Source organism: Podarcis pityusensis (genome assembly GCF_964106645.2).
Source record: "Podarcis pityusensis genome assembly, chromosome: 10".
Lineage (NCBI taxonomy): Eukaryota > Metazoa > Chordata > Lepidosauria > Squamata > Lacertidae > Podarcis > Podarcis pityusensis.
The window spans coordinates 17,931,587-17,958,096 of record NC_138035.1 but is presented as its reverse complement, the minus strand read 5'-3'; the positions used below and the strand labels follow the sequence as shown (position 1 = coordinate 17,958,096).

Here is a 26,510-nt window from a genome sequence, read left to right as displayed (position 1 = left end):
CTTTCATCTGTACCACACCGACTTGCATTTATTCGTGCAAGGTTCAATGTCCTTCCATCGAACCTGCTGAGCCACAGATTTTCCAAGGGTTTGGTGTCTCCGCTATGCGTGTGTGACGGGAAAACTGTTGATTCTCTCCCACATATAATGTTCAACTGTCCCCTACATAGCATAGCCAGGACTAAATTCCTGGGTCCTGCTTTACTGCGCTTGGTTGGCAGGCCTGCTGAGTCACATGCCGCACTACTTTTGCAGGATACAGATCCTTCTGTAACTCTGCAGGTGGCGAGATTCCTGAATGCGGTTATCTCACACACAAAAACCACCAAAAACAACAACATCAAAAACTAATCGGACAGTTTTGAAGAGAGTGCATGTCGGATCTCGTCTTCAGTTTTCCTTTTTCTGGGATCCGTCCCTTGGAGCTCTCCGGGCCCCAAGCTGTTATCTGGCTCTGCTCAATGACCCACCCCTGCATCATGGTGTTCACCTTCTGGTGCCGAATATATCGGTCTTTATGCCTCTGTGCTTTTATGTTTGTACATACTTTATGGGCTAATAGCCGTAAATAAATAAATAAATAAATAAAATAAACCAGTTAGTGGGGTGGGGTGGGGAGGTAATGCCTTAAAAGCATCCGAGTTTGGTGTTCCCAAACTGAGCTGGGTTCTGGTGTTCCGTGGCATGTCTGTGAAGAACACTTGCAATAACCTGAATTCTACATTCTGGTAGGTAGCCGTGTTGGTCTGACGCAGTCGAAATAAATAAATAAAATTAAAAAATTGTCCAGTAGCACCTTTTTTTTATTTATTTCGACTGAATTCTGCAAAAGTCAAATTGTAATACAATGTAAAAAAAGGAGGAATTAAAATGCAATTAAAATCCATTACACATCTAGCCCAGGGCATTACAATTGCTACAACAGGCAAGAGAAAAACAAATCACCAAGTGGTCCAACCAGACCCTCAGAAATTTCCAACTACATACTGTATTAACGACGAGGGACATTATGAATTGAGGAGGCCAACGAACTAAGCTTAAATCCCCCTCCCTCCTGCTCCACGTTACTTCCTGCCACGGGCTGCCTTCCGGTTGTCGCAGTCCGGCCTCCCGTCAGTCAGCCTTTCCCGTCGACTTCTTTTCCCTCTCACGCGAGAGGGACTACATTTCCCATCATGCTCTCTTGCGGCGTGACTGCGGGCGCGCAGGTAAAGCGAGGAAGTCGTCTGTTCTGCTGCTGACCGAACAGCAGTTTAGGGGCAGTCGCATTTTTTGTTGCTCTTTATGCAGAATGTGCAGGGAGATGATCTCTGCTTCCTAGAAAGAGAGCGGGGTCTGCACTGCGTTTGCTTTTGATAGGATACAGGGCTTTATAGAAGGCGGACCCGCACCCTCAGAATTGCAATTGTGCAATTCTGCAGATCTGGACAGTTCTGGATTCTGAAGAATGGTGCAACCGAAGACAATTTTCTTTTTTACTTAGCTTTTCCCCTCCTACACACCCCTGCCCCTCTTTTCTAGCCGGTGTCTGACTGCAGAGGGGAATAGCCTGCCTCTGAAGAAGAGTTAGTGGGCTAAAAATAATAAACAAAAACCCAAATTGTTGAGTGCTGCATAATATTTTGTCCTGAAGCTGCTGATCGCGCGAGGCAACCAGGCCTATAGCGCAGCTCAGTCGGAGTGTTTAGTTTTAGAACCAGCACCTAGAGATGATGAGGAATGACCTGTCCGTGGCGCTTGCTGGCATCGGCGGGGCAGGGAGCCTTTTAAGAAGCAGCGAGCCCGTGTCTCTGTCTCCAGTGGCGTCCCAAGCAGCTTCCTTACTGGAAGAGGCTGCAGATCTGCTGGTGATGAACAGGGACTTCGCGGCTGCTCTGGACAGGTGCGAGAAAGGCTGCGAGAGCCTCAGGAAGGACCTCGAGAATGAAGATGCTGACAGGTAAGTGCTGAATTGAGGCAGAGGTCGGGTGAGAACTGGGAAGAGTGGGATTGATCAGTGCCAGATTTAGGTATGTGCTGAGCTACCTGCAGCCCATGAACTAGGGGGTGGGGCTCATCCTTTTTAAAATAAAAAAACCAGACAGATTTTATTACCTAGGCCCAGTTGCTTAGTAAAATTAAACACACAATGTTTATGTGTCTATGACTGTGTATGAGTTACACAATTGCGTACTTACTATTTAGTAAAGTTCGTGGAGGTTTTATGCTGCTCAGAATCAAATAATAAAGTCAGCCATGAAGCAATACAGTGTTCGGATCACTGTCTAGCATTATAGAGTACATTTTGAGAACAAGTGAGGATTATAACATAGCTGTGATTCCCCTATGAATGTTCTGTGTGAATGTCTTTGATAATTCCATACTTTTGTAAACTTACTAAACTCCTAGCCCGTGGCCTCCAGTTGCTTTAATCCAGTCCTGGAATTGATGTTGTTCTTTTAAAAGGAATTAAATAACGATATTTATTCCAGTACCTGTTAGCACAAATGGCAGAAGAATGCAGTTTCTTACAGAAAAAGATATTTTACCATGTTACAGCAGAGGGACGGGAAGGGTAAAATGGCCACTGGCTGTGCTGGAAGACAGCAACTTCCTGCTCCTCCTCTCCTTGAACTTCTCCTATTACCATCTGGTTATTATAAAACTTTGTAAATAAGAACTACTGTCTGTGTTTGCTCCCCCCCCAATACCTTTGCCTTTTCTGTCATGCCTTTTAGATAGCCCTTGCCCCCAGACTTCCAATCTTGTTGCTGATCTTTGTATGGCACACTGGGAGTCCTTTTCAGCAGCAGAGTGGGGTTAATTTTTAATAATAATAATAATAATAATAATTAGATTTTGTGCATCTCTTTTCTGAATCAGCTCTGAAGAACTGAAATGCTCCTTATGCACTGTGGGTATCCAGGCCTTGGCTGAGATGAACCGATGGAGAGAAGTCCTTCCTTGGATTCTTCAGTACTATCACGATCCTGAATGTTGGCCTTCCAGAATTCTAGAGCTGTGGTGGGGTCTGCTCTTATAAACGTGGAGTTATATTATTGTATTTTGGGGGGTGGCAAGTCTGTTACTGGACTGTACCAGTTTAGGCTGCGGGTGGGGGCTTGCATAGCTGAATGCACCTTCATGCAGATCAGTTCCCTGCATACAGAAAACTAGATATCTGGGAGAAAGAGGCATTGCATCCGAGTCTTCTGCCAGACATACAAGTTTTCTTTGTGCATGGATTTTTTTTTTTTTTGTATGGAGATGCAGTAAGTCATATGATCTCTTCTGAAGGAGCGTCTCCACCCCCATCGTTCAACCCAGACACTGAAGTCCAGTGCTGAGGGCCTTCTGGTGGTTCTCTCACTGCAAGAAGCGAAGTTACAGGGAACCAAGCAGAGGGCCTTCTCGGTGGTGGTGGCCGTCCTGTGGAATGCTCTCCCATCAGATGTCAAAGAAATAAACAACTATCTGACATTTAGAAGACATCTGAAGGCAGCCCTGTTTAGGGAAGTTTTTAATGACTGATGTTTTAATGTATTTTTAATCTTTTGTTGGAAGCCGCCCGGAGTGGCTGGGGATACCCAGCCAGATGGGTGGGGTATAAATAACAACAACAACAAATTATTATTATTATTATTATTGTTGTTGTTGTTGTTGTTGTGTCTGGGAAGGACGTGTTGCTTGGAGAGTGTTCTGAGGGCCAGTTGGAGCCCTGCACTACTAGCTCCCTCTGTGTCAAGGGCTTTCTTGAAAATGCATAGGAAAAATAATATGCAAATACAATGGTGTCATTATAATAATATTAAGGTGGTGGTATTGCTTCGTTTCCCTCTCAGCATCCTCCTGCATAGTAAAGTGGAAGAACCTCATGTGATGCTAGAAGTCGCCAGAGACTGGTTACATTCCTCAGCCAATCAGCACATGCCTAGTTATGGCCTCTTGGCTCAGCTGCACCTGTTCCATGTGCTGTTGCCGCTCAGGCTCTTTGCGGAGGCAGAGGAGCTAATCCGAGATTGTAAAGCATTGAGCAAAGAGCAACAGGTGGAGGCCTATGAGAGCATTAAGCAGCAGAGGCAGCAGTGGCTGCAGAAGGAAGAGGAGGAGCACCAGCTTCCCGAGGAGCGGCCAGAAATGGTGTGGAAGCAGCGGTTGGGTAGGCTTTTCTTAAAAGCAGTCTTATGTGTTTTGTAGCTGAAACCATAGATGCCTGGAGTATATAAATTTTCTTGCCATCTGGAAACAAAGCCTTATGAGGAATGGTTGAAGGAGGTGGTTATTGTTTAGCCTGGAAAAGAGGAGAATGAGAGGAGATATGATAGCCATCTTCAAATATCTGAAGAGCTGTCACATGGAAAATGGAACAAGCTTGTTTTCTCCTTCTCTGGAGGGTAGGACTCGAACCAATGGATTCAAATTACAAGAAAGGAAATTGCGACTAAACTTTAGGAAAAACTTTCTGACAGTAAGAGCTGTTTGACAGTGGAACAGTCTCCCTTGGGAGGTTGTGGACTGACCTTCCTTGGTGGTTTTTAAGCAGAGGTTGAATGGCCATGCTTTAGCTGAGATTCCTGCATTGCTGGGGGTTGGACTAGATAACTCTTGAGATCCCTTCCAACTCTACAGTTCTATTATTCTAGTAAGAGAATTGCAGTCCTACAGCATTCAGACAGCTTAATGAAATTGTTGGGTGAAGGAGACACACTTTCAACAACTTCACTGGGTTTTACTATTAGCATAGATAAAGCGTTTGCTAAGGGGCAAAAGCATTTCCTTGATCAGCCACAAGAAATCGGTGATGGCTGTACAGTCCTCACATGACAACGGTGGTGTCTGGAGAGCTTGTAAGGGAGAAAGGATGTTATTTTTCATGGAATCTTCTCTGGAAATAACTTTTAAAAGTTTCTTTTGAGTGGTGCCTCCTCACCACTTTCCCTGGCGTAACGTCTTCCTTTTGTTTTGCAGGTTTGGTATCCCAAAAGGTGTTGACCATATTGGCACAGCTGGGTCGAGTGCTGGGATCCTTGGCAGGCCAGCTGTGTTCCATCCCCTACAGAAAGACACTCTTGGCTGCTTTCATGTTGTGTCTCATTGTCGTGAGACTTGACCCAGGTATACTTGAGAGAGGGGAGACAGTGGGAGGGGAAGGGAAAGGAGAAGTATCCAGCTGTTACTGTGTGAAATATTTAGCCTATGTGGGGGCGTATCTGGAATGGCAGTGTGTGTGTATTGACACACAGTGCTGCTTGGCCATGTTTGGGATTTCAGGAATGACTTGTAAAGCACAGACTGCTTGGGATATGGTCAAGTCTGCCGTATCTGGAGTGGGATGGAATGAGAGCCCCAAATTCAACCGAGGTCCAGGAGCAAAGGAGTAGAAGGCCTGGCAGGGAGTAGCTGCATAAGAACCAAGTATACGACAGTTTCCTGAGTTAGACTCTTGGCTGATCTAGCACTGGCAATGGCTCACTCGAGTTTCAGGCAAGGAGTTTGGGAACAGTAGTTTTAGGTGCTGGGAATTGTAGCTTTCTGAGGGGTCTTCTAACTACTCTCAGCTACCTTAACGAACTACAGTTCCCAGGTTTTTTTGGGGGGCGGAGCCGTTGCTGTTAAAGTGATATGACAGTGTTTTAAACATATGGTGCATGTGATACCTTAGTGGTTTATTTTAGTTGTATGAGAACCCTTGGGACATTGGGTGTTTACAATTGGAGGAGGAATGTTTGACCAGTGTCGTGAATAATATTTGCTTATTGTTATGGGTAGATATGAGAAATGAAAGTCATCATCATCTTCTTCTTCTCTTTTCCAGCATCGCCCACTTCTCTGCCCTTCCTCAACAGGCTAATCCAGCTTTTCCATCAAGCCCGCTTGGCTGCATTTTCACCACACTACAGGCCTCCAATTCAAGACTAACTGACTCCACTGACTTCTGTATGATGCTGAAGCAGTGCTTGTTGGAGGACCGTGGAGAAGCCACTTGCAAGTCAATGAAGGTGACTGCAGCTGTTGAGAGAGCACCTGCAGTGAGGCAGAGACTTCTTCGAGAATTAAGGATAGTGGCAGGGCAGTATCTGGGCGGGGTATCTGCTGTGCCATGACCTCAGCGATGGGACTGATAAAGCATTTCCATGATAGATAGTTGGAATTTGGTGGCTTTGTATATGATCACTTAGAAACACTTGGCAACTAGATATCTTTATAACTGAGTTCTTGGAGCTTCTGTTTAAGGCTGATTTTTTTGTATTTTTGATTCTGTGATATTGATTTATGTATTATATATGTATGCTTGTAACATTAATTTTATTTAAATCACTTCCGTCTTGGTTTTTGGTCCCAGTTAGGAAATGCCCCTGTCCCCCGACAGATCGCAAGCTGTGATCACGTCCACACCATTCGTTTAAAGCAGAGTTTCCCAAACTTGGGTCTCTGGCTGGTTTTTTTACTACAACTCCCATCATCCATAGCTAGCAGGACCAGTGGTCAGGGATGATGGGAATTGTAGTCAAATAAACAGCTGGACACCCAAGTTTGGGAAACCCTGGTTTAAAGCAAATTTATAGCACTTTTAACAGTCATGACTCCCCCACCAAAGAATCCTGGCAACTGTAGTTTACCCCTCACAGAGCTGCACTTTGCAGCACCTTTCACAAACCACAGTTCCCAGGATTCCTAGTGGGAAGCCATGTGCTTCAAATGTGTCATGTGGATATCATCCAAATGGACAGAGGTAATAAAATGAAGCAGAGAGCAAAACAAAGCTAGCCACATTACAACTCTTAGCAGCAAAGGGAAAAAAAATCCTCCAAAGGCTGCTAGAAAATAAAGGTATTGACAAATAAGGGGACTAATCAGGACAGCCAAGGAAGGGTGTTCCATAATTTGAGCAGTGCAACCCAACAGGACAGAGTGAGGCCTCTGATGAAAATCACAGTGGGTGGGCAGGCTCACATGGAAGGCTGAAATTCTTCAACTGTCTGGTCAAAATCCCTTCCTTAGGGTCCCCAAGTGCTTGACAGCCAAGCTGATTGTTGGGTGCCCATTGGGCAAGTGCAAGGGGTGTTTTGTAAGCCACCCAGAGCTGCTGTTTTAAACTTCTGATGTCCTTGATTTAAAGAGGGAATGTGGGGAAGCTTTTCAAAGGGCTTTAAGGGCAAGAGCAAGCACTGGAAACAAGCAGGTAGGCAGAACTGGAGTTAATAGGCTCAAAAAAGCAAGTCTAGCTGCTGCATTTGGCACTGGCCGAAGTTTCCAAACACTTCAGCAGCCCAGCAAAGTGTGTGCTGCAGTCATTGTCCAGAAGCACCCAAGACCACCAGCTTGGTTTTTCAAGGAAACTGCTATCCCTTCCAGTAAAGGTGTGTGTCTAATCTTGGATTGGCTTTCCTACTGATCCAGAAGTGCCTCTGTCTTGTCTGGCTTAAAGTATCAACTCATTAGCCCACATTCAACCCACCACTGCTCTCAAGTTGCAGTTCAGGATCTGCACACCCTCCCTGGACGGAAGGAAGGAAATGCAAGCTAGAGATGGGTGTCCGCAGCATATTACTGACACCAGATAACCTCCTAGCTGTTTCATGCAAGTGTGAAATAACGCAGGGGACACACTGGAGTCCTTTGTGATGTAGGGCAGAGGCCAAGGAATTAAACACGAATCTCTAAATGCCCTGTTCAGCAACTGACTTGCAAGGTAAGACTACAGCCACTGCTAAACAGCACCTCCCATCCCAAAGGGGTGGTCAATGGTATTAAAAGCTTGTTGCGCGGTCCAACTGGCCTGCAGTTCCCTTGTTCAGCTCACAGCACAGGTAATCCGCTAGTGTGACAGATATTTCAGTGCCAAAACCATACTGCAAAGGATAAAGATTGTACATTGAGCACTTTGCCCAAGTAGCATAAATAGGAAACCAGCAGGTAATCGCCTAGGATGGTGGGATCTGATGAAGGCTCCTTTGATAATGCCTTACAACTCCTTCCTTCAGTCCATACGGTACTTCACCATTCTTTACAACCTGCCTCATCCAACTGACCTGCCCTGCTCTGGCTGCCTTAAGGAGTCAGGATGGGCAAGGGCCAAGAGGACAGATGATCAGCCTAACACCTCCAAGCACCTCATCCACATCCTCAGGCTGAAGGAGCTAAAACATACCTATTAAAACAGGATGAGCAAGTAACAGCCTATGAAGTGCCCTTGCTGGATCAGATCAAAGGCCTATCTAACTCCACCTCCAGTTCTCACAGCAGCCAACCACATGCCTATGTGAAACCTGCAAAAAAGTTATGAATGCAACAGCAGTACCAGATGACGGCAGGAATAGCATGATGCTCTTAATCCCAGGGTCGGCAGTGAGGCTCCTCACAGGGTCTCTGCCATGGGAGCATATTCACCCAGTGCTTTTCTAGCTGCCCTGGCTCCTGGTGGAGTACAGGGTCAGATTTAAGGTGCTGGTTTTGACCTTTAAAGCCCTTTAAAGGCCTAGGACCCTCATACCTATGGGACCGCCTCTCCCGGTATGCCCCATGGAGAGCCTCAAGGTCCATACATAGCAACACCCTAGTGGTCCCGGGCCCTAAGGAAGTTAGATTAGCTTCAACCAGAGCCAGGGCCTTTTCAACACTGGCTCCGGCCTGGTGGAATGCTCTGCCTCATGAGACCAGGGCCCAGGCTTGGAGCCAATTTGATTCCCTCCCCCTCTTTCTTTTTCCTTTTTCCTTTCTCCTCCTGTGATGAGGCTGCATTTTAATATTTTAATGTTTCAATATTGTAATGTTGTATTTTGTTTTTAAGCTGTATTCATTCAACTTGTTTTTATTATTGCTTGTTAGCCGCCCTGAGCCCAGCCTTGACTGGGGAGGGCGGGGTATAAATAAAAATTATTATTATTATTATTATTATTATTATTATTATTATTATTATTACCAAGGCTTCCATAGACTTCTCAATGAGAACAGGATCTATTTTGAAATGAACACAAATGACTTTATCAGCAAGGTGCCTTGCAAACTAACTGGTTGCTCTAGGCCAGCGCAGTGCCCTTCCCCCCCTCAGAATACTTTCCCCCTTGGAACAGCTCTGCTAGATGACAACCCATTGATAGGAAGATGACAGAGAAAGCTGATGGCAAACAATAGGTGCTAGCTGAGGGATGGACAACCTGTGGCTTCCAGATGCTGCTAGACTCCAGCTCCCATCACTTCTGGTCATTGGCTGGTGGAGGCTGATGAAAGATGTCCTACAACATCTAGAGGGCCACAGGTTCCACATACCTATGTTTTGTTGGATTTGTGATGTGTCTTCCAAGGTCTACTCAGTAGATTCAATGTCCTGAACTCAGAAAAAAAATGAGCATTCAGTAGAATCAAATGGGAAAGCTTTCCCATGGCCTCTACTACTTCAAGATGCGGGTGGGTATTTGCAAATTTGAATTCTTCCCAGTGGGGGCAGGTAACTCCTTCTACATAGGAAACGATTCAGCCCAGCTTCCTTGAAATATATTTCCCTGCATGCAAGCAGCTTTCCCCCAAAAAACTTGTCCATGGCAGAAGCATTCAAACAAACCACCCCTACACAAAGCCAGAAGTGGTAGAGTCCCAGGAAAAGAACCCGGTTCTGCTCAGAGAATAAAACAGAGCCAAGAGGAAGACGCTCCTATCATTTCAGGTGGGGAAGGAAACATGGGCAGACGGCTTCTGCTGAGCCCACCACCTGAGAGTGAGTGAGTGTTCAGTGATGTAAATGGCAGGAGCAGGAAAGGGGAGGTTGCCAAGGGTGATTATGACCTTCCTCCCCTGCACTGTGATGCTCAATGGCACTCCCTGGGGGTGGCATGCATGGCTTGGGGTCCTGGCACCCAGCTGCCTAGAGCGAGACAGCAGTGGGAACATCAACATCCACAGCTGCTGTTGTTAATCGGGAGCGAGAGTGAGCACTACTTGAGGCACCATGGTAAGGAAGGCAAGGGAGCTTCCTGCACATGGAAGGTACCAAGGGGAGAGAAGGTTTCCTCTGCTTCAGAACTATTGAAAGGGTAGAAGATCAAGGCAGTTTGACAATACAGGATTGATGTGGTGTAGATGTCAGGGTGTAGATCAGGGTTAGGGAACCGCCAAATCCTCCTGGGCTTTTAAGTCCATCCCTTACCATTGGCCCTGGTGGCTGGGACTGGTAGGTGTTAGAAGTCTAAGAACATCAGGAACGCCACAGGGTTCCCTTCCCTGATCTACACCCTGACATTTTATCCATCATCACATCAGTTCTGTGATGGCAAGGTTGATGCTGCAGCAGCCAGCTGTTCCAGGCCAGCAGCTGAATGACTTGAGTGCATTTGTATCCCACCCTTTTCTCCAAGGTGCCAAGGAGAAGCCCACAAGCAGGATCGGACTGCAATAGCACTCCTGACTCATGTTTCCCAGAAACTAGTACAGTGGTACCTCGGGTTAAGAACTTAAATCGTTCCGGAGGTCTGTTCGGATTAGCTTTCAAACTGCTAGGTGGGCAGGAGCTGGGACCGAAAGACGGGAGCTCACCCCGCCGCGGGGATTCGAACCGCCAACCATACGATCAGCAAGTCCTAGGCACTGAGGTTTTACCCACAGCGCCACCCGCGTCCTGATAAATATGGTACCTCTTTCCAAATGCTTCTGGAAAATTTCTCTGCTAGTAAATGCAAATTGGCTTTAAAAATGCACCACACATAGTATTTATACAGTGGTACCACGGGTTAAGTACTTAATTCGTTCCGGAGGTCCATTCTTAACCTGAAACTGTTCTTAACCTGAAGCACCACTTTAGCTAATGGGGCCTCCTGCTGCCGCCGTGCTGCCAGAGCACGATTTCTGTTCTCATCCTGAAGCAAAGTTCTTAACCCAAGGTACTATTTCTGGGTTAGCGGAGTCTGTAACCTGAAGCATCTGTAACCTGAAGCGTCTGTAACCTGAGGGAGCACTGTATAAGACCTCTGACATTGGGGATAGAAAATAGCCAACATGTCTAGGAGCCACTGATAGCTTTATCCTACCTAAATTTATCTAACATTTTTAAGGCGTCATAGTTGGTAGCTATCACAACATCTAGTGAGTTCCATAGTTTAACCATGTTCTTTTTTCCATTAATTGAATTCTTTATTAAACATATTTTACAAAATTATACAGCAATATATTACAGTTTGTATCCCATCCCATACCGCAGAAAAATTAAAAATACATTTTTAAAAAAAGACCTAAAATAGACTTCCGATTGTTCTAAAAAACAAAAACTAAATTACACTTGTTCTCTTTTACAGTATCCTATTAATATATTATTTTCTTAAATCTTTTTGGTAACAAAAAAAGGAAAAATAAATAAATAAAAACATTAAGTTTACATATATTGTCTGTACAATGCAAGACTCATTCAAGATCTGCCAGGAGGTTTTTGCTGTCACAGTAGTTTTTCAGGTGCTCCTTGAATATAATCCATTCTTGGTTTACTTTTTGCATCATGTTCTACAATGATGATAAATGAGAGAGAGCTGTCAAATATTGGTTAGGCTTTCAATCCCTCTCCATTTTATTCAGACATTGCCAGTTGATGTTGACTGAAGCTTTCCCCTTGATTTTATTTATGCCAGCTGTCAGCAATGCACACTGTAGCAAAAAATGCCAACCACATAACTCTAATGGCATCTGAACTGGTCCAGAAAAAGATATTGGGATTCAATATTGTTTATCGTGTGTGTGTGTGTGTGTGTGTGTGTGTGTGTGTGTATTTGAAAACATCAATAAAAATTATCTAAAAGTTAAAAGTGATGGATAGCTTTATGTGCAGCAGCTGTGAAAAAGGTTAATTCCATGTTAGAGATCATAAGGAAAGCAAATGAAAATAAAACTGCCAATATAGCAACAATATTGCTATACAAATCAATGGTACAACCACATTTGGAATACTGTGTACAGTTCTGATCACCACCCCTCCAAAAGGAGAATGCAGAAGGGAAATGTTAGGAAAGGGCCACCAAAGTGATCAATGGGATAGAGTAGATCCCCTATGAAGAAAGGCTACAGTGTTTGGAGCTTTTCATTTAGAGAAAAGGTGACTAAGGGCGGATTTACACACAGGAATAAAAACACTATAAAGAAGTTAAATTAAATTTAATTAAATTTAATTTAAATTTAAGAAATTAAATTGTTTTATAACAAAAGAGAAAAAAAATCACATAGAAAATTTGTTTGCTCTCTGGCGCCATCTGGTGTTGCATGTTTATAACACTTTCAAAGTGTTGTTTTTTGACTAATGTAGTTGAATCCTAAGTAGGGGATATAACAGAGGTATAAAAATTGCATGGTATGGAGAAAATGCATAGAAAGATGGTTCCACCCCCCCCCCCCCACGTCTCATAAAACCAGAACTTGGGTTATCTACCGCATTTTGAACCAGCTGAAGTTTCCAAATCATCTTCAAGGGCAGCCCTGTGTAAAGAACGTTGCAATAACCCAATCTGGAAATTACAAAAGCACGCAATACAGTGGCCAGGTCATTTCTGTCCAAAAGGAACTAGAGCTGGAAAAGGGCACTCCAAGCCACGGAGGCCACTCCAGCGATAGTATTGAACCTAAAAGCACCCCAAGCTGAGGACCTGCTCCTTCCAGGGGATTGCAAAGCTGTCCTGGACAGGCTGTCTCCCCACCTCCTTGACCTGAGAACTTGGAACACGCAGTACCTCTGTCTTTTCAGGATTCAGCCTCTATTTATTAGCTCACATCCAGCCTATCACTGCCTCCAAGCAGCAGTCTAACACCTCAAATGCCTCTCCAAATTCAGATGGGACAGATAGAGGAAGAGAGGTGACTCATGGGGTCCCATCCAACTCTACAGTTCTTTGATTCTAAGACAATTCTGGTTCAGTGGTCCCAGCAGTGCCAAGCAACTAGGTCTAGCTACCATTTTAATTTGACTAAGTGCTTCAGAGTGACTCTGCAGCTGGATTGTTGTGGGAAATCAAACTTAAAATAAATAAACCCTTCCAAGCATATGCATGAAACTACTTACAGGGTAGGGACGTGGGTGGCGCTGTGGGTTAAACCACAGAGCCTAGGACTTGCTGATCAGAAGGTCGGCGGTTCAAATCCCCGCGATGGGGTGAGCTCCCATTGCTCGGTCCCAGCTCCTGCCAACTTAGCAGTTTGAAAGCACATCAAAGTGCAAGTAGATAAATAGGTACCGCTCCGGCAGGAAGGTATATGGTGTTTCCATGCGCTGCTCTGGTTCGCCAGAAGCCGCTTAGTCATGCTGGCCACAAGACCTGGAAGCTATACGCTGGCTCCCTCGGCCAATAAAGCGAGATGAGCGCCGCAACCCCAGAGCCGGCCACGACTGGACCTAATGGTCAGGGGTCCCTTTACCTTTACTTACTTACAGGGTGCAAAAAGGAATGCACCTGTCCCAAAGAGTCTGTGTCGTGTCTTCTGACTTCACCCTGTTCTCCATTCTGCAGCGTGAGTGCATCTCCATTCACGTTGGCCAGGCTGGAGTTCAGATCGGCAATGCATGCTGGGAACTCTTCTGCCTGGAGCATGGAATTCAGCCAGATGGCACCTTCGCGGAAAAGAACCATCCCAATAATGACGACTCCTTTGCTACGTTCTTCAGAGAGACTGGCAACGGGAAGCATGTGCCGCGAGCTATCATGGTGGACTTGGAGCAAACTGTAGTCGGTGAGTTAAGGCTGTCTCAGGTCACATGAAATGCTTGTGAGATCATATAGTGGCTCAGGGGGCCACATTTCCTCAATGGGCCTCAGGTTTCCAAATCCCGGAATATGCCTTAGGTGGGATAACCATTAATAGATGAATCTTCCGTTTCATGTGTCAAGCCCTACTGAATTGTTCAGCTGTAAGACGTGGGTGGAGCTGTGGGTTAAACCACAGAGCCTAGGACTTGCCGATCAGAAGGTTGGCGGTTCGAATCCCCGCGACGGGGTGAGCTCCTGTTGCTCGGTCCCTGCTCCTGCCAACCTAGCAGTTTGAAAGCACCTCAAAGTGCAAGTAGATAAATAGGTACCGCTCTGGCGGGAAGGTAAACGGCGTTTCCGTGTGGTGCTCTGGTTTGCCAGAAGCGGCTTAGTCATGCTGGCCACATGACCCGGAAGCTGTACGCCAGCTCCCTCAGCCAGTAAAGCGAGATGAGCACAGCAACCCCAGAGTCGGCCACGACTGGAACTAATGGTCAGGGGTCCCTTTACGTTTACCTTTAAGAAAACAAAAGTTGTTTTCTAATGGTATGAACAATCAATCTATTCAACTCTTTAAAGCCACAGCTTTCTATGCAATGCCCCAGCTAATAGATACTTCGGAACCTGTAGCCCAGCAGATGTTGTTGGACCATCTCAGCATCTCTGACCATTGACCATGCTGGCTGGGGCTGATGGGAGTTGGAGTGCAACAGGTTCCTCACCACTTAATTGAAATACCAGGCCATGGTTTTCTATGTAGATTCAGAGTTCGGTTGCCTTGTATTAAAATTCAGCTCCTTTTGGAAGGCCTTACACTTCCTTTCCCCTTTCACAGATGAAGTGCGGGCTGGCACCTACCGTCAGCTTTTCCACCCGGAACAGCTGATCACTGGCAAGGAAGATGCAGCTAATAACTACGCCCGTGGTCACTACACCATCGGGAAGGACAGGATTGAGCTAGCACTGGATCGCATCCGAAAACTGGTAAGGCACAACGGAACTGAAAGCATGTTTTGGTAGGCTACAATGTTATATTGAATGGCACTTCAAAGAGTCCCTGGAGAACCTGAGGACCAAACAAAAGAAGTTCCCCCTTTGGTCCACCTGAGTCAAACTCCACCCATCAGATATCTCTCTTAATTAGGAGAGTGTCATAGCTCTAATTTACTTGTTCATTCTAATGATTATGTTTATGTAAGTCAATATATCATCTTATTTTACAATAGATATTTACCGTATGCCAATCAGTAGATTTATTGATTGAGATCTATGGGTATAGGACGATATACATATTTAACAAAAATTAAAATAAAATAGATACACAGAGAGAGACATGCACACAGAAACGCACTCATGCATATGTATGGACACATATACCATCCATCCCTTTCTCCTAGCCACTTTCTGATTGGTTGAGAAAGGATGTGGAGAGGCCAGTTTGTACCACACTAAGCAGACACCTGGGTGTTTCTTTAATTCAGATGGAGAAACACTTGTTTTATAGAATGACTAGATAAAATGGAGGGCCCTTTAATACAAGGATGGGGAAGCAGTGTTGAAGAATAGTAAGGTAGGACATGGATCCTAATATCACATTTGCCAATTGCATGGAAAGAGAAATAAAGTTTCCATCCTCTCCTAATGTTTTTGGTGCTGAATCTCCACCCCTCTGTCTGTCTACTTAAACAGACTAAAATACTTTTCACAATGTACAGTCTTTCCTGGACTCTAACATTTCAGAACTCAGGAGGGGTATCTTATTTACGCAGGCTCATTGGTGTAATAAAAAAGCTCTCTGCATGTGTGAGGAAAGCACCTAAATGATGATTCCCTTTACAGGCTGACACCTGCGCAGGGCTACAAGGATTCCTGATTTTCCACAGCTTCGGAGGAGGCACAGGTTCTGGCTTTACCTCCCTGCTGATGGAGCGCCTGTCTGTGGACTATGGCAAGAAATCCAAGCTGGAGTTTGCCATCTACCCAGCCCCCCAGGTTTCCACTGCGGTGGTGGAGCCCTACAATTCTATCCTGACCACCCACACCACCTTGGAGCATTCCGACTGCGCCTTCATGGTGGACAACGAGGCCATCTACGACATCTGCCGTCGCAATCTGGACATTGAGCGCCCCACGTACACCAACCTGAACCGCCTCATCAGCCAGATTGTCTCCTCTATCACCGCGTCCCTGCGTTTCGATGGCGCCCTCAACGTGGACTTGACTGAGTTCCAGACCAACCTGGTGCCTTACCCTCGCATCCACTTCCCCTTGGTGACCTATGCGCCCATCATCTCCTCCGAGAGGGCTTACCACGAGCAGCTCTCCGTGGCCGAAATCACCAGCTCCTGCTTTGAACCCAACAACCAGATGGTGAAATGCGACCCCCGCCATGGGAAGTACATGGCCTGCTGCATGCTCTACCGAGGTGATGTGGTGCCCAAAGACGTCAACGTAGCCATTGCTGCCATCAAGACCAAGAGGACAATCCAGTTTGTGGACTGGTGCCCAACTGGCTTCAAGGTGAGGAGAGATTCATATTGGCATGAAGTCTGGGTCCCAATGCAATCATTAAGGTTTATCAAGAGAGGAATCTGTGGAAAAGATTCAGAAAATGGCTTTTTCTGAACATCTGAAGCTTTTTACTTTAGAAAAAAAGCAGATAAGGGGAGACATGTAGTGTGGAGAAAGGGGACGCCATAGGAATTGCTGGTGAACATACCTGTGGTTTGGTGATTCCAAAAAAAGTCACACTCCATCCCATTCCCTGTTGATATTTCCCGTATAAAATAGAACTGCCTTGCAAACTATTTCACCATAGGTAAAGGTAAAGGGACCCCTGACCGTTCGGTCCAGTCGCGTATGACTCTGGGCTTGTGGCGCTCATCTCGCTTTACTGGCTGAGGGAGCCGGCATACAGCTTCTGCGTCACGTGGCCAGCATGACTAAGCCGCTTCTGGCAAACCAGAGCAGTGCATGGAAATACCATTTACATTCCCGCCGGAGCGGTACCTATTTATCTACTTGCACTGTGTGCTTTCGAACTGCTAGGTTGGCAGGAGCTGGGACCGAGCAACGGGAGCTCACCCCGTTGTGGGGATTTGAACTGCTGACCTTCTGATCTGCAAGCCCTAGGCTCTGTGGTTTAACCCACAGCGCCACCTGTTCACCATAGGGTTGCCAACAAATAGAGGGACATCACTCAGTTCCCATAGAGAATTATGATGGAAGGTATCAGTCTTTACCAGAACTACAGGCAGTATGTCACCTCATTCTTATTTTACCTCTAGGGTTCCAATTTAGAGGTGGTTGCTTGAACTGATACCATTTATGTGTGTGTCTATATGCTTGCTTTCTCCCCTTTCCTTCTAATCCTGCCAGGTTGGCATTAATTACCAGCCGCCAACTGTAACCCCTGGAGGAGATCTGGCCCAAGTCCAGCGCGCTGTCTGCATGCTCAGCAACACCACTGCCATTGCTGAAGCCTGGGCAAGGCTAAATCACAAGTTCGACCTGATGTTTGCCAAGAGAGCGTTTGTGCACTGGTATGTTGGTGAAGGCATGGAAGAAGGGGAGTTTGTAGAAGCTCGAGAGGACCTGTCCGCCCTGGAGAAGGACTATGAGGAAGTGGCAACTGACTCGTTTGAGTCGGTACTCGACAGCGAGGAAATCTAACAGTTTGCTCCTCTCTGTGCACCACAATGTCTCTTGTCTGTTTTTTCCGTCCTTTGGGCCTTTGTGGGAGAAATTTCCCTTGGGGATTCCGTGTGGAGGCTCATGAAAAGTTCCCAATGGGTCGGACTTTATTCAGTAACACATTACAGGACAGAGTCAAAAGAGTTTGCGAGAGCTTTCTTTTAGAAAACACTGTATACGAAAAATGTGTTGTCTTAGCTGTTTCACCCTCTGGCCTACCACTTCATTCCACCATGTTTTCACCCAACCACAGCCTGTGAAATGCAACTTTACCCAACCAGTTTCTTTCACTCTACATGCAGAGCCCTCCTTGTACCTTATGCAGAGTTGTTTTTCACTCTAACAGTGTTAGGTTCCTCCTAACTGGTTCCTACCAGTTTTGTGGTCAGGCCACACTTTTGCATACATGATGACAGACATTCCTTTTGCAGGCATTCCACGTCAACCTTTAACACAAGCCTGTGTAATGTGGGCATCCAGCTTCATAATACAAGCCTACAGTGAGTCTTGAAATGAGTGAGCTGAAGAAAACTGGGCAGGGATTCAGCCTGTGTGAGATCAGCCTCCCCTGGCCAAAGGAGAGAATTGGGAGGCAGCCAAGGAAACCTCCTCCAATTGGGCGCCAGAGCAGGTCAGGTGACTCCTATAAAAGCTTCCACATCAGGAGCAACTAGGAGACCTGGGCTGCATATACACCATACATTTAAAGCATATGACTCCCCACAAAGGATCCTGGGAACTGTAGTTGATTAAAGGTGCTGATGGAAAATGTAGCTCTGTGAAAGGTAAACTGCAGTTCCCAGGATTCTTTTTTGGGTGAGGGGGTGGGAAGTGGAGCCATGTGGTTTAACTGTGTTTTAAATGTATGGTGTGTGTCTAACCCTGTTTTTGTTGAAGACAAACCACTTTCTGAGTTCTGCTCTCAGCTGTACAGTGGTACCTCGGGTTACATACGCTTCAGGTTACATACGCTTCAGGTTACAGACTCCGCTAACCCAGAAATAGTACCTCGGGTTAAAAACTTTGCTTCAGGATGAGAACAGAAATCGTGCTCCGGCGGCGCAGCAGCAGCGGGAGGTCCCATTAGCTAAAGTGGTACCTCAGGTTAAGAACAGTTTCAGGTTAAGAATGGACCCCTGGAACGAATTAAGTACTTAACCCGAGGTACCACTGTACACAGATGGGGTCTGGCAGCCTGGCCTCCTGGCTAAAGCACAAGCCACCAAGTAATTATTCAGCACAGGTCAGTTCAAATAAGTAGGAGCGATTCAAGAGCAGCAGAACTGGTTCCATGTTTCCCGGGCCCCTTGGGCACAAGCTATCAGAGAACTCCTTGCTTTCCTCCTGGCACCTCATTCCTTCTTGGCCTCACTCCTTTAAAATGAAGCAAGTCTTAAGCAATATGGCAACCCCAATTGTCAAAGGAAAACTATAAGAAATGTTGAACTTTTGAAATGATGATTGTTAAGTTGTGGGTGAACATATCAGGCGACACAGCGATTCTTCAAACAGCTCTTGTTTATTCAGAGGCCAGAACAGAACTGAGTGAAGGGCTCAGTCAGCCTGCTTATATAGAGCTCCAGTACAACGTTACTGTAGCAACTTTCTAAAACTATCCAATCACTGAACGTCACTTTTGATCCTTCATTTGCATAATAACTATCCAATCACTGAACATCACTTTCGAGCCTTCATTTGCATAACTATCTACAGTATCCCCCTGCTGGCCCAGGGTGAGAACTTCAGTACATAACAATGATTGCCATTTCATCATAATTGAATGGAGACACCGCTGCCCCACATTTCTAGTTAAGCCCTGGGTCTCTACTGTAATCTCACTTCAGACTTCATTTTGGAGATTAAAAACGTAACCTTTTTGTATAGGCAAAGTACATAAATAAATGATTTTTTTGCTATTGTAGCAATAGCCATAAGAATGTAAAAAGACGGATCAGGCCAGAGGCCCACCTCATCCCACATCCTGTTCTCACAGTGGCCAACCAGATGAGCCAATGGGAAGCCTGCAAGCAGGACCCAGGTGTCACAGCACTTTTGATTCCCAGCAAATGGTATCCAGGGGCAAATTGTCTTTGATAGTGGAGGCTGAAAAAGCCATCACAGCTAGTAGGCACCGAGAGCCTTATTTGTTTATGAAATGTGAATTCTGTAGCATTTCAAACAACAAATTCATATATAAAATGTAAAAGTATGAGCCAAATACTGCACACGTTCTAAAAGATTACAATTTTAAGACTGCAATTTGCTGGAACCTGTCTTTGCATGCAGGAGAAGTCCCTAACTCACTGAGGGTTTGAGACCCATTCAGCTATAATAACATATAATAAACAGAAGGCAGTGAATTATTCATGAAGAAATTCATTTACTCCAAATTTACTCCAAATGTCAGATAAAGTTTTCCATTTTTGAACTGTTGCATGACATGATCATTTGTCTTAATTTCTTCATTTACTCCATTGAACAAAGAAAGCAAAACCCTGATAATCTTCTTTATTTCTGCAAAAGTCTTTAACCAAAATTGCTGCACTCCTACCACAAATGGAAATAGGTACCCTTGTTCCCGCATTCCCTCCGACACAAAGGAGAGGAGGTGGAAGTTATGTGGGGAAGCTTTATTGGAGTACAGTGGTACCTCGGGTTACATACACTTCAGGTTACATACGCTTCAGGTTACAGACTCCGCTAACCCAGAAATAGTACCTTGGGTTAAGAACTTTGCTTCAGGATGAGAACAGAAATCGTGCTCTGGCAGCACGGCGGCAGCAGGAGGCCCCATTAACTAAAGTGATGCTTCAGGTTAAGAACAGTTTCAGGTTAAGAATGGACCTCCAGAACGAATTAAGTACTTAACCCGAGGTACCACTGTATAAATACTATGTGTGGTGCATTTTTAAAGCCAATTTGCATTTACTAGCAGAGAAATTTTCCAGAAGCATTTGGAAAGAGGTACCATATTTATCGGGACGTGGGTGGCGCTGTGGGTAAAACCTCAGTGCCTAGGACTTGCTGATCGTATGGTTGGCGGTTCGAATCCCCGCGGCAGGGTGAGCTCCCATCTTTCGGTCCCAGCTCCTGCCCACCTAGCAGTTCGAAAGCACCCCTAAGTGCAAGTAGATAAATAGGTACCGCTTTATAGCGGGAAGGTAAACGGCGTTTCCGTGTGCTGCGCTGGTGCTGGCTCGCCAGAGCAGCTTCGTCACGCTGGCCACGTGACCCGGAAGTGTCTTCGGACAGCGCTGGCTCCCGGCCTCTTAAGTGAGATGAGTGCACAACCCTAGAGTCTGTCAAGACTGGCCCATACAGGCAGGGGTACCTTTTACCATATTTATATGCTTATGCTAGAAGCCTTCAAGCCGAGATGGATCAGCTGGAGTGCTTAGATTTCAATGGGGTTATAGATATGGCTGGCAGAAGAGAAACCTGGTGGAATGGAGAGAACCAGTCAGTAGCAGGAGGAGACAATTGGCACTTGCTTCACCAGCCACTTCCCAATTAACACCCATTGTTCACTCCCCATTACCAAGGGGCTAAACTGAATTTGAGACACATCTCCTAACCTCATGGGCTTCTACAGAAACTGGGAGAAACTAACCTATCATGGGGACCCCCAGCAGAAGAAACATTTCAGCCCCAGCAGAAAAAGTGTCCAGGCAAGTTAAACAGATCTGCAAAGTTTGGCAGCGGGTTAGGTTGAGAGTTTTTTAAAAAAAAATTTCAAGTTTTCAACTTTTTAAAAACAACTCAAGGAGAACAACAAACCAAGAAATACAAAGAAACCAATAAATGGAACAACTTGCATATCTGTGGATCAATACATAAAACTGGAATTAATACCAACAGCGATTCTCAGATGATGTTATATTATCATAACATTGTCCAAATAGCTGCGATTATTTTCATGCTATAATGCTGAATGTCACTGTTAGATGCCTAGGTAATAAAGGACCACCAGGTGGCCTAAAAGGACTGTGGCCGTACTTTATCCTGCATTACTTGTAGTATATGGAGTGTAATTTTTTCAGCTATAGTTACTGACCAGACATTGCTATACCATGCAGATAAGTTTAGGTTCAGAGATTTCCAGTGCCAGGTGACAATCTGCCCCTAGCCGCTACCAGCAGAAAGGGTTAGGCTGAGAGCTGTGACTGACCCAAGGTCAGTCTTCACAGCTTAGTTAGTGCAATAGAGCACATATAGGTTCAATTTTTAAGGGGACTTCACAGGCTCCATCTCTGCAGTCCCCTCTCTTCTTCACAGTACTTTTCTTTCGGTTCAAAGAGTGGCCTTTGCTGGGAACTCCTGGTATCATTTTATGTTCTGCTTCATTCCATCATATGACCCTGGAGACTGTAGTAACTGCCTTTAGTTACAGACGCTTCAGGTTGTGCATTTTCGGGTTGCGTACCGCGCCAAACCCAGAAGTACCGGAACAGGTTACTTCCAGGTTTCGGCACTCGTGCATGTGCAGAAGCACTAAATCGTGCTTTGTGCATGTGCACAAGCGCCAAATTGCAACCCGCGCATGCGCAGATGCGATGCTGCGGGTTGCGAACGCTGCGGGCTGTGAACATGCCTGCCCGAAGGATCACATTCGCAACCTGAGCATCCACTGTATGTTTTTATATATGTTGGAAGCTGCCCAGAGCGGCTGTGGCAACCCAGTATGATGTGTGGGGCATAAATACTAAAACTATCACTAAGGAATGGGATGTCCCTATTTTGACAGGAGAAATGTTGGAAGGTATGCTACCCATAGACATCGGGCCCTAAAGAGCCAGTAGAATGTATTCCATACCAGCCACTAGCCACTGAAGGCCATTAAAGAAGCAGTCAAGCTAGACAAAAACCCAGAGGACAGGATCTTAATCAGAAGTCTGTGTGACATGCTGGAAAACACACAAATGCACAGAGAGTGGAAGAGCAGTGCACTTGGGTTGCACCGTTGACTGTTTATCTGCCTCTATGTAGGAGCCTGGTGATGTAATCAGGCAAGGGCTGTGCGTGGTGGGAATTGTGACCTCTTTCCTCATCTGCTCTATGACACTGAAGGGCATGAGCAGGTGCTTGGTGCCAGTGGCACCTCTCCTCCTGCCTTACAGCTCAAAGTGATACAGCAGGAGTAGGAGAGAGACGGAGAGAACAGAAACGAAGCCTTCTAACTGTTCACCAAGAAGGGAAGTGAGAATCAGTCAGAGCATTATGGTAAGCAAGAGGGGAGATGAGGAAACCACAGAACGAGGGGAAACGAGAGTCTCTCTGCTGCCACTTGCTCTGCTATGCAGCCGTGGCCATCAAGTGGCAAACAGAGATTTATTTCGGACAGGATAGCTTCTTCTGCAGCCCTTGGCATGATTTCAATGTTTCTGGCACAGACAGCAAGCTGGAAGAAGTCACCAGGACTGTATTCCTGTGCGTCTTCAGAGGGTGGGTGGGTAGAAAGTCCCACTCAAATCAGAAGGCATTACTTCTGAGTAAACCTGCTTAGGATTGCACTCTGAGTAGCTACATTTTCACCATGAAGGAAACTGAGACACTAAAACCTGGGGTGCTTGCCAATACGTTTCTATACCGAAATTAATCATGCTTTCCCACCAATTCAGCTGCGGGGAGCAATGTCTAAAAAAATAGATGAAGTGTTTCATATTGTCTCCATTTTAGAGATGGGGCTGAAAGCAAGTGGCTTGCTGAGTCACACTCCTTAGCTATGGTGGGCTTGGGTTTCCAGGTCAAAGTCTCACAATCTTACCTTTGGGTCAGCTATGGATGCTCTAAAGCATTCTTTTTTGGCCGAGCCAGAAGTTGAACTAGGGCATTTCTATTATTGTTTTATTATCTATTAAATTTATCAGTTGCTTTTCTTGCTGCGGGTAACACAAAGTGCCTTTGCAAATAAATGCAATGTCTGTACACTAAGACCAGTCTCACACCAGTTTAATAGTCATGGCTCACAATCACATAACGTAAGTATAATCTCTCAGAAGGGGCAAGGGATTTCTTACAAAGTAGCAGAATTCTCAAGCCCCTTTCCTAAGATCATTTGGGCAAAGATGTGGTGATTAAATTGGTTTCCAACTAGTTTAGATTTGCAGCCTAGAAGCTCCCTTGTGAACAATTACTGTCGGAAAGGGCTGTAGCTCAGAGGTAGAGAGCTTGCTTTGTATTCAGAAGGACCGAACTTTAACTCTTGGCATCTCCAGGTGTGGCTGGAAAAAACCTCTGTCTGAGGCTCTGGAGAGGGCCTGCAAGTTAGTGTAGATGATGTTGAACTGGATGGATCTATGCTCAGACTTGGTAGAAGACTGCTTTTTTTTGCTAAAGCATCCATGATAGATGGCCATCTAACCTGTTTAAAAACCTCCAGGGAAGGAGAGTCTACTACCTCTTGTGGGAGTCTGTTCCACAGCTGAACAGCTCTTACTGTCAGAAAGTTGTTCCTGATGTTCTTGCAACTTGAAGCCATTGGTTCGCGTTCTACCCTCCAGAGCAGGAGAAAACAAGCATGCTCCCTCCTCTATGTGACCACCCTTGAGATATTTGAAGATGGCTATCACATCTTTTCAGTCTCCTCTTTTCCAGGCTAAACATACCCAGCTCCTTCAAGCATTCCTCATAAGGCTTCGTTTTCGGACCCTTGATCATGTTGGTTGCCCTCCTCTGCACACATTCTAACTTGTCAACATCCTTCTTAAATTGTGGTGCCCAGAACCGGACACAGTATTCCAAGTGTGGTCTGACCAAGGCAGAATAGAATGGTACTATTAATTCCCTTGATCTGGACACTATACTTCTGTTGATGCAGCCTAGAATAGCATAGCTTTTTTGGTTGCTGCATCACATGGTTGACTTATGTTAAGCTTGTGGTCCACCAAAATGAAACAATTAGCTACTCGGAGCTAACAGCCACAGGTCAAACATGTGCATCTTGTAGTCATGAGAATCTTGTTGATATATTATTTTCTTGTTGATACTATATTTGGAAGGGACCATAGTTCAGTGGTAGAGTGAAAGAGAGTTCTGGACTCAACCAGTGGCAGACATTGGGGTCTCAAATTTTAGCGGCGTCCTGTGCGACACCCAAATTTGGTGGCCTCTCGCCTTCTAAGGCTCTGCGCCCAGTGCAACCAAACCAGTTGCGCTTCCCTAAATTCACCTCTGGACTCAACCCCTGGCATTGCTAGATAGGGCTGGGAAGAGTCTCTGAACCCCTGGAAAACCACTGCCAGTCAATGTCAATAATACTAGCCTCAAGAGACTAATGGTCTGATTCAATATAAGGCAGTTTTCTATGTTCTGATGTAATCCAAAGCTTAAAGATGAGCTTATACCTCTTCTCTCACCTGAGACATTTTCTAGCCAACAGCATAGCCACGTGCACTCTAATGTATTCTTCAACTTGTGTTCAGGTAAGAACAGCCAAATTTGCATGAATAAACTTACCTTGGGAAAGGAAATCAGATTCGCGTTTCTGAAATAATTCACTTAGCAAGACTAAGGTCAACGGAATTTTGCCCGTCTAGGACATCCCCATTGGCTCTGACCTCTGACCTGGAAGCATATTTTTTCTTGGCTCCCCATGGACAGCCTATTGGCCACACACATAGTTCATAATTTGAGAACCAGAGACCTCTGTTTGCTCTTTTGCAAACAATGCATTACTCCCTCCATCACAAGTCTATAGGAGTTTGAAAGATACCCTCTCATCTATTTATGACATCAGACACCTGACAATGATTAGCTTCTGTCATCAGAAGCTCTTGGCTTCACTGAAAGGTTGCCAAGAAAAGAGATGGATCTTGGGCGTTACAAACTCACAAATACAAACCTTATAGGATCACCCACACCTATATATGCAGTAGTTGGAGAGTTGGAGAGTCTTTCCTTGAGAATCCTTAAAGTATCAGAAACTGACTCCACATCAACTCAGAGCAGGGCTTTCAATGTAGCTACCCCTTGATTTGTGGAACAGTATCCCTGTTGAGATATGATAGGTAACCACTATTTGTGGGTTCCAGAATAATTGTAGACATTTTAATTTGTTTTGATAAGCTTTTCCAGCAGCATGACTGAAATATACTCAGAGTCGCAAAGTGATTTCATGCTCTTTATTCAGCTCATAGTGGTGAGGAGGAATGAATAAATGTCCCCTCACAGTATCTGCTTTATATACATTATTTACACAATGGGCTGCACATGATTGGCTAATTCTGGAATTCTACTGTAAGCCAATCAGGTTGTGGATTCACTTCTATCTGGAGCAGGATTGGGTGGTTCCTGCCAACCAATCATACTGCTGCATTGTTCTAGGACCAATCAGACTGCTGCATTCTGAATCCTATTGTTCTAGGACCAATCAGACTGCTGCCTTTTGGATCCTATTGTTCTAGGACCAATCAGACTGCTACAGTTTGGATCCTATTCAACTCAGTACATAACACCCCTCCCCTCTAAGTTCCAGTCCTGCCCGGGAGGTCGCATTCATAGTCCTCAAGGTATGCCGGCGGCCTACGTGTGCGTTGTGGCCTGGGGTGTTCCCTGGTCCGGGCTCCGGGTTCTGGCTCGTGTTCCAAGGATGCTGGCTGTGATGCGGCTGTTTGGTCTGGTGCAACCGGCTCGCTCAGTCGTGGTTCTGGTTCCGGTGTCCTTTCGGCCTCACGGGTCCTCTCTGTGTTTACTGATTCTGCCTCTCCTGCTGGCCCCTCCTGCTCTATGGGCCTCACTGCCCCGCTGTTCCCTTGGGACTCCTCTGACCTGTCCTCCTCCTGGTTTTCTCCCGGGAATCGTCGCCGTATCTGGTCGCAGTGGCGGCGCCAGCATTGCCCCCCATCCGTTAGCACCTCGTACGACACGGGGCCAGTGACCCTGGTGATTGTGGCGGGTACCCATGCTGGGCCTGCCCCAAAATTCTTTGCGTACACTGGGTCCTGGGCCTCGAAGGTCCGGGGGTTCCTGCCTTCCCCCACCACTACCTCATCCTGAGCTCTATCGGGGTGAAGGCGGTCCAATCTGATTGCAAGGCGCCGACCCATTAGTAGTTCAGCGGGGCTCCGGCCAGTCGTTGAGCTGGGGGTGCTGTGCTGTGCTAGAAGGAATGTGGCAAGGCGGTACTCC

The 26,510-nt window shown here is 45.8% G+C and overlaps 2 protein-coding genes across 2 annotated transcripts in view; both read left to right on the top strand.

Moving 5' to 3' along the window:
- The first annotated feature begins 1,001 nt into the window (after positions 1 to 1,001).
- On the top strand, positions 1,002 to 6,297 carry PEX26 (peroxisomal biogenesis factor 26). Its single transcript, XM_081023215.1, has 5 exons — positions 1,002 to 1,939; positions 2,863 to 3,003; positions 3,822 to 4,138; positions 4,948 to 5,094; positions 5,795 to 6,297. The coding sequence occupies exons 1-5, from the start codon at positions 1,710 to 1,712 to the stop codon at positions 5,896 to 5,898; spliced, it is 939 nt and encodes a 312-aa protein (XP_080879341.1). The 5' UTR covers positions 1,002 to 1,709; the 3' UTR covers positions 5,899 to 6,297.
- Positions 6,298 to 9,740: 3,443 nt separating this feature from the next.
- Positions 9,741 to 26,510, top strand: part of TUBA8 (tubulin alpha 8) — a gene marked incomplete at its 3' end in the record, with an annotated part of 30,121 nt that continues 13,351 nt past the window's right edge. The window contains exons 1-5 of the mRNA XM_080971985.1: positions 9,741 to 9,928; positions 13,455 to 13,674; positions 14,527 to 14,675; positions 15,531 to 16,211; positions 17,070 to 17,360. Coding sequence (XP_080828111.1) covers positions 9,926 to 9,928; positions 13,455 to 13,674; positions 14,527 to 14,675; positions 15,531 to 16,211; positions 17,070 to 17,360 — 1,344 coding nt within the window. The 5' untranslated portion in view covers positions 9,741 to 9,925. The remainder of the gene's footprint in view (positions 9,929 to 13,454; positions 13,675 to 14,526; positions 14,676 to 15,530; positions 16,212 to 17,069; positions 17,361 to 26,510) is intronic.

Excerpts from the sequence above, each read along its gene's own strand:
- PEX26 (XM_081023215.1), top strand. The coding sequence starts at position 1,710 with ATGATGAGGAATGACCTGTCCGTGGCGCTTGCTGGCATCGGCGGGGCA. Across the intron at positions 1,940-2,862 it reads GAGAATGAAGATGCTGACAG|CTCTGAAGAACTGAAATGCT; the intron begins GTAAGTGCTGAA and ends TTTCTGAATCAG. Across the intron at positions 5,095-5,794 it reads TGTCGTGAGACTTGACCCAG|CATCGCCCACTTCTCTGCCC; the intron begins GTATACTTGAGA and ends TCTCTTTTCCAG.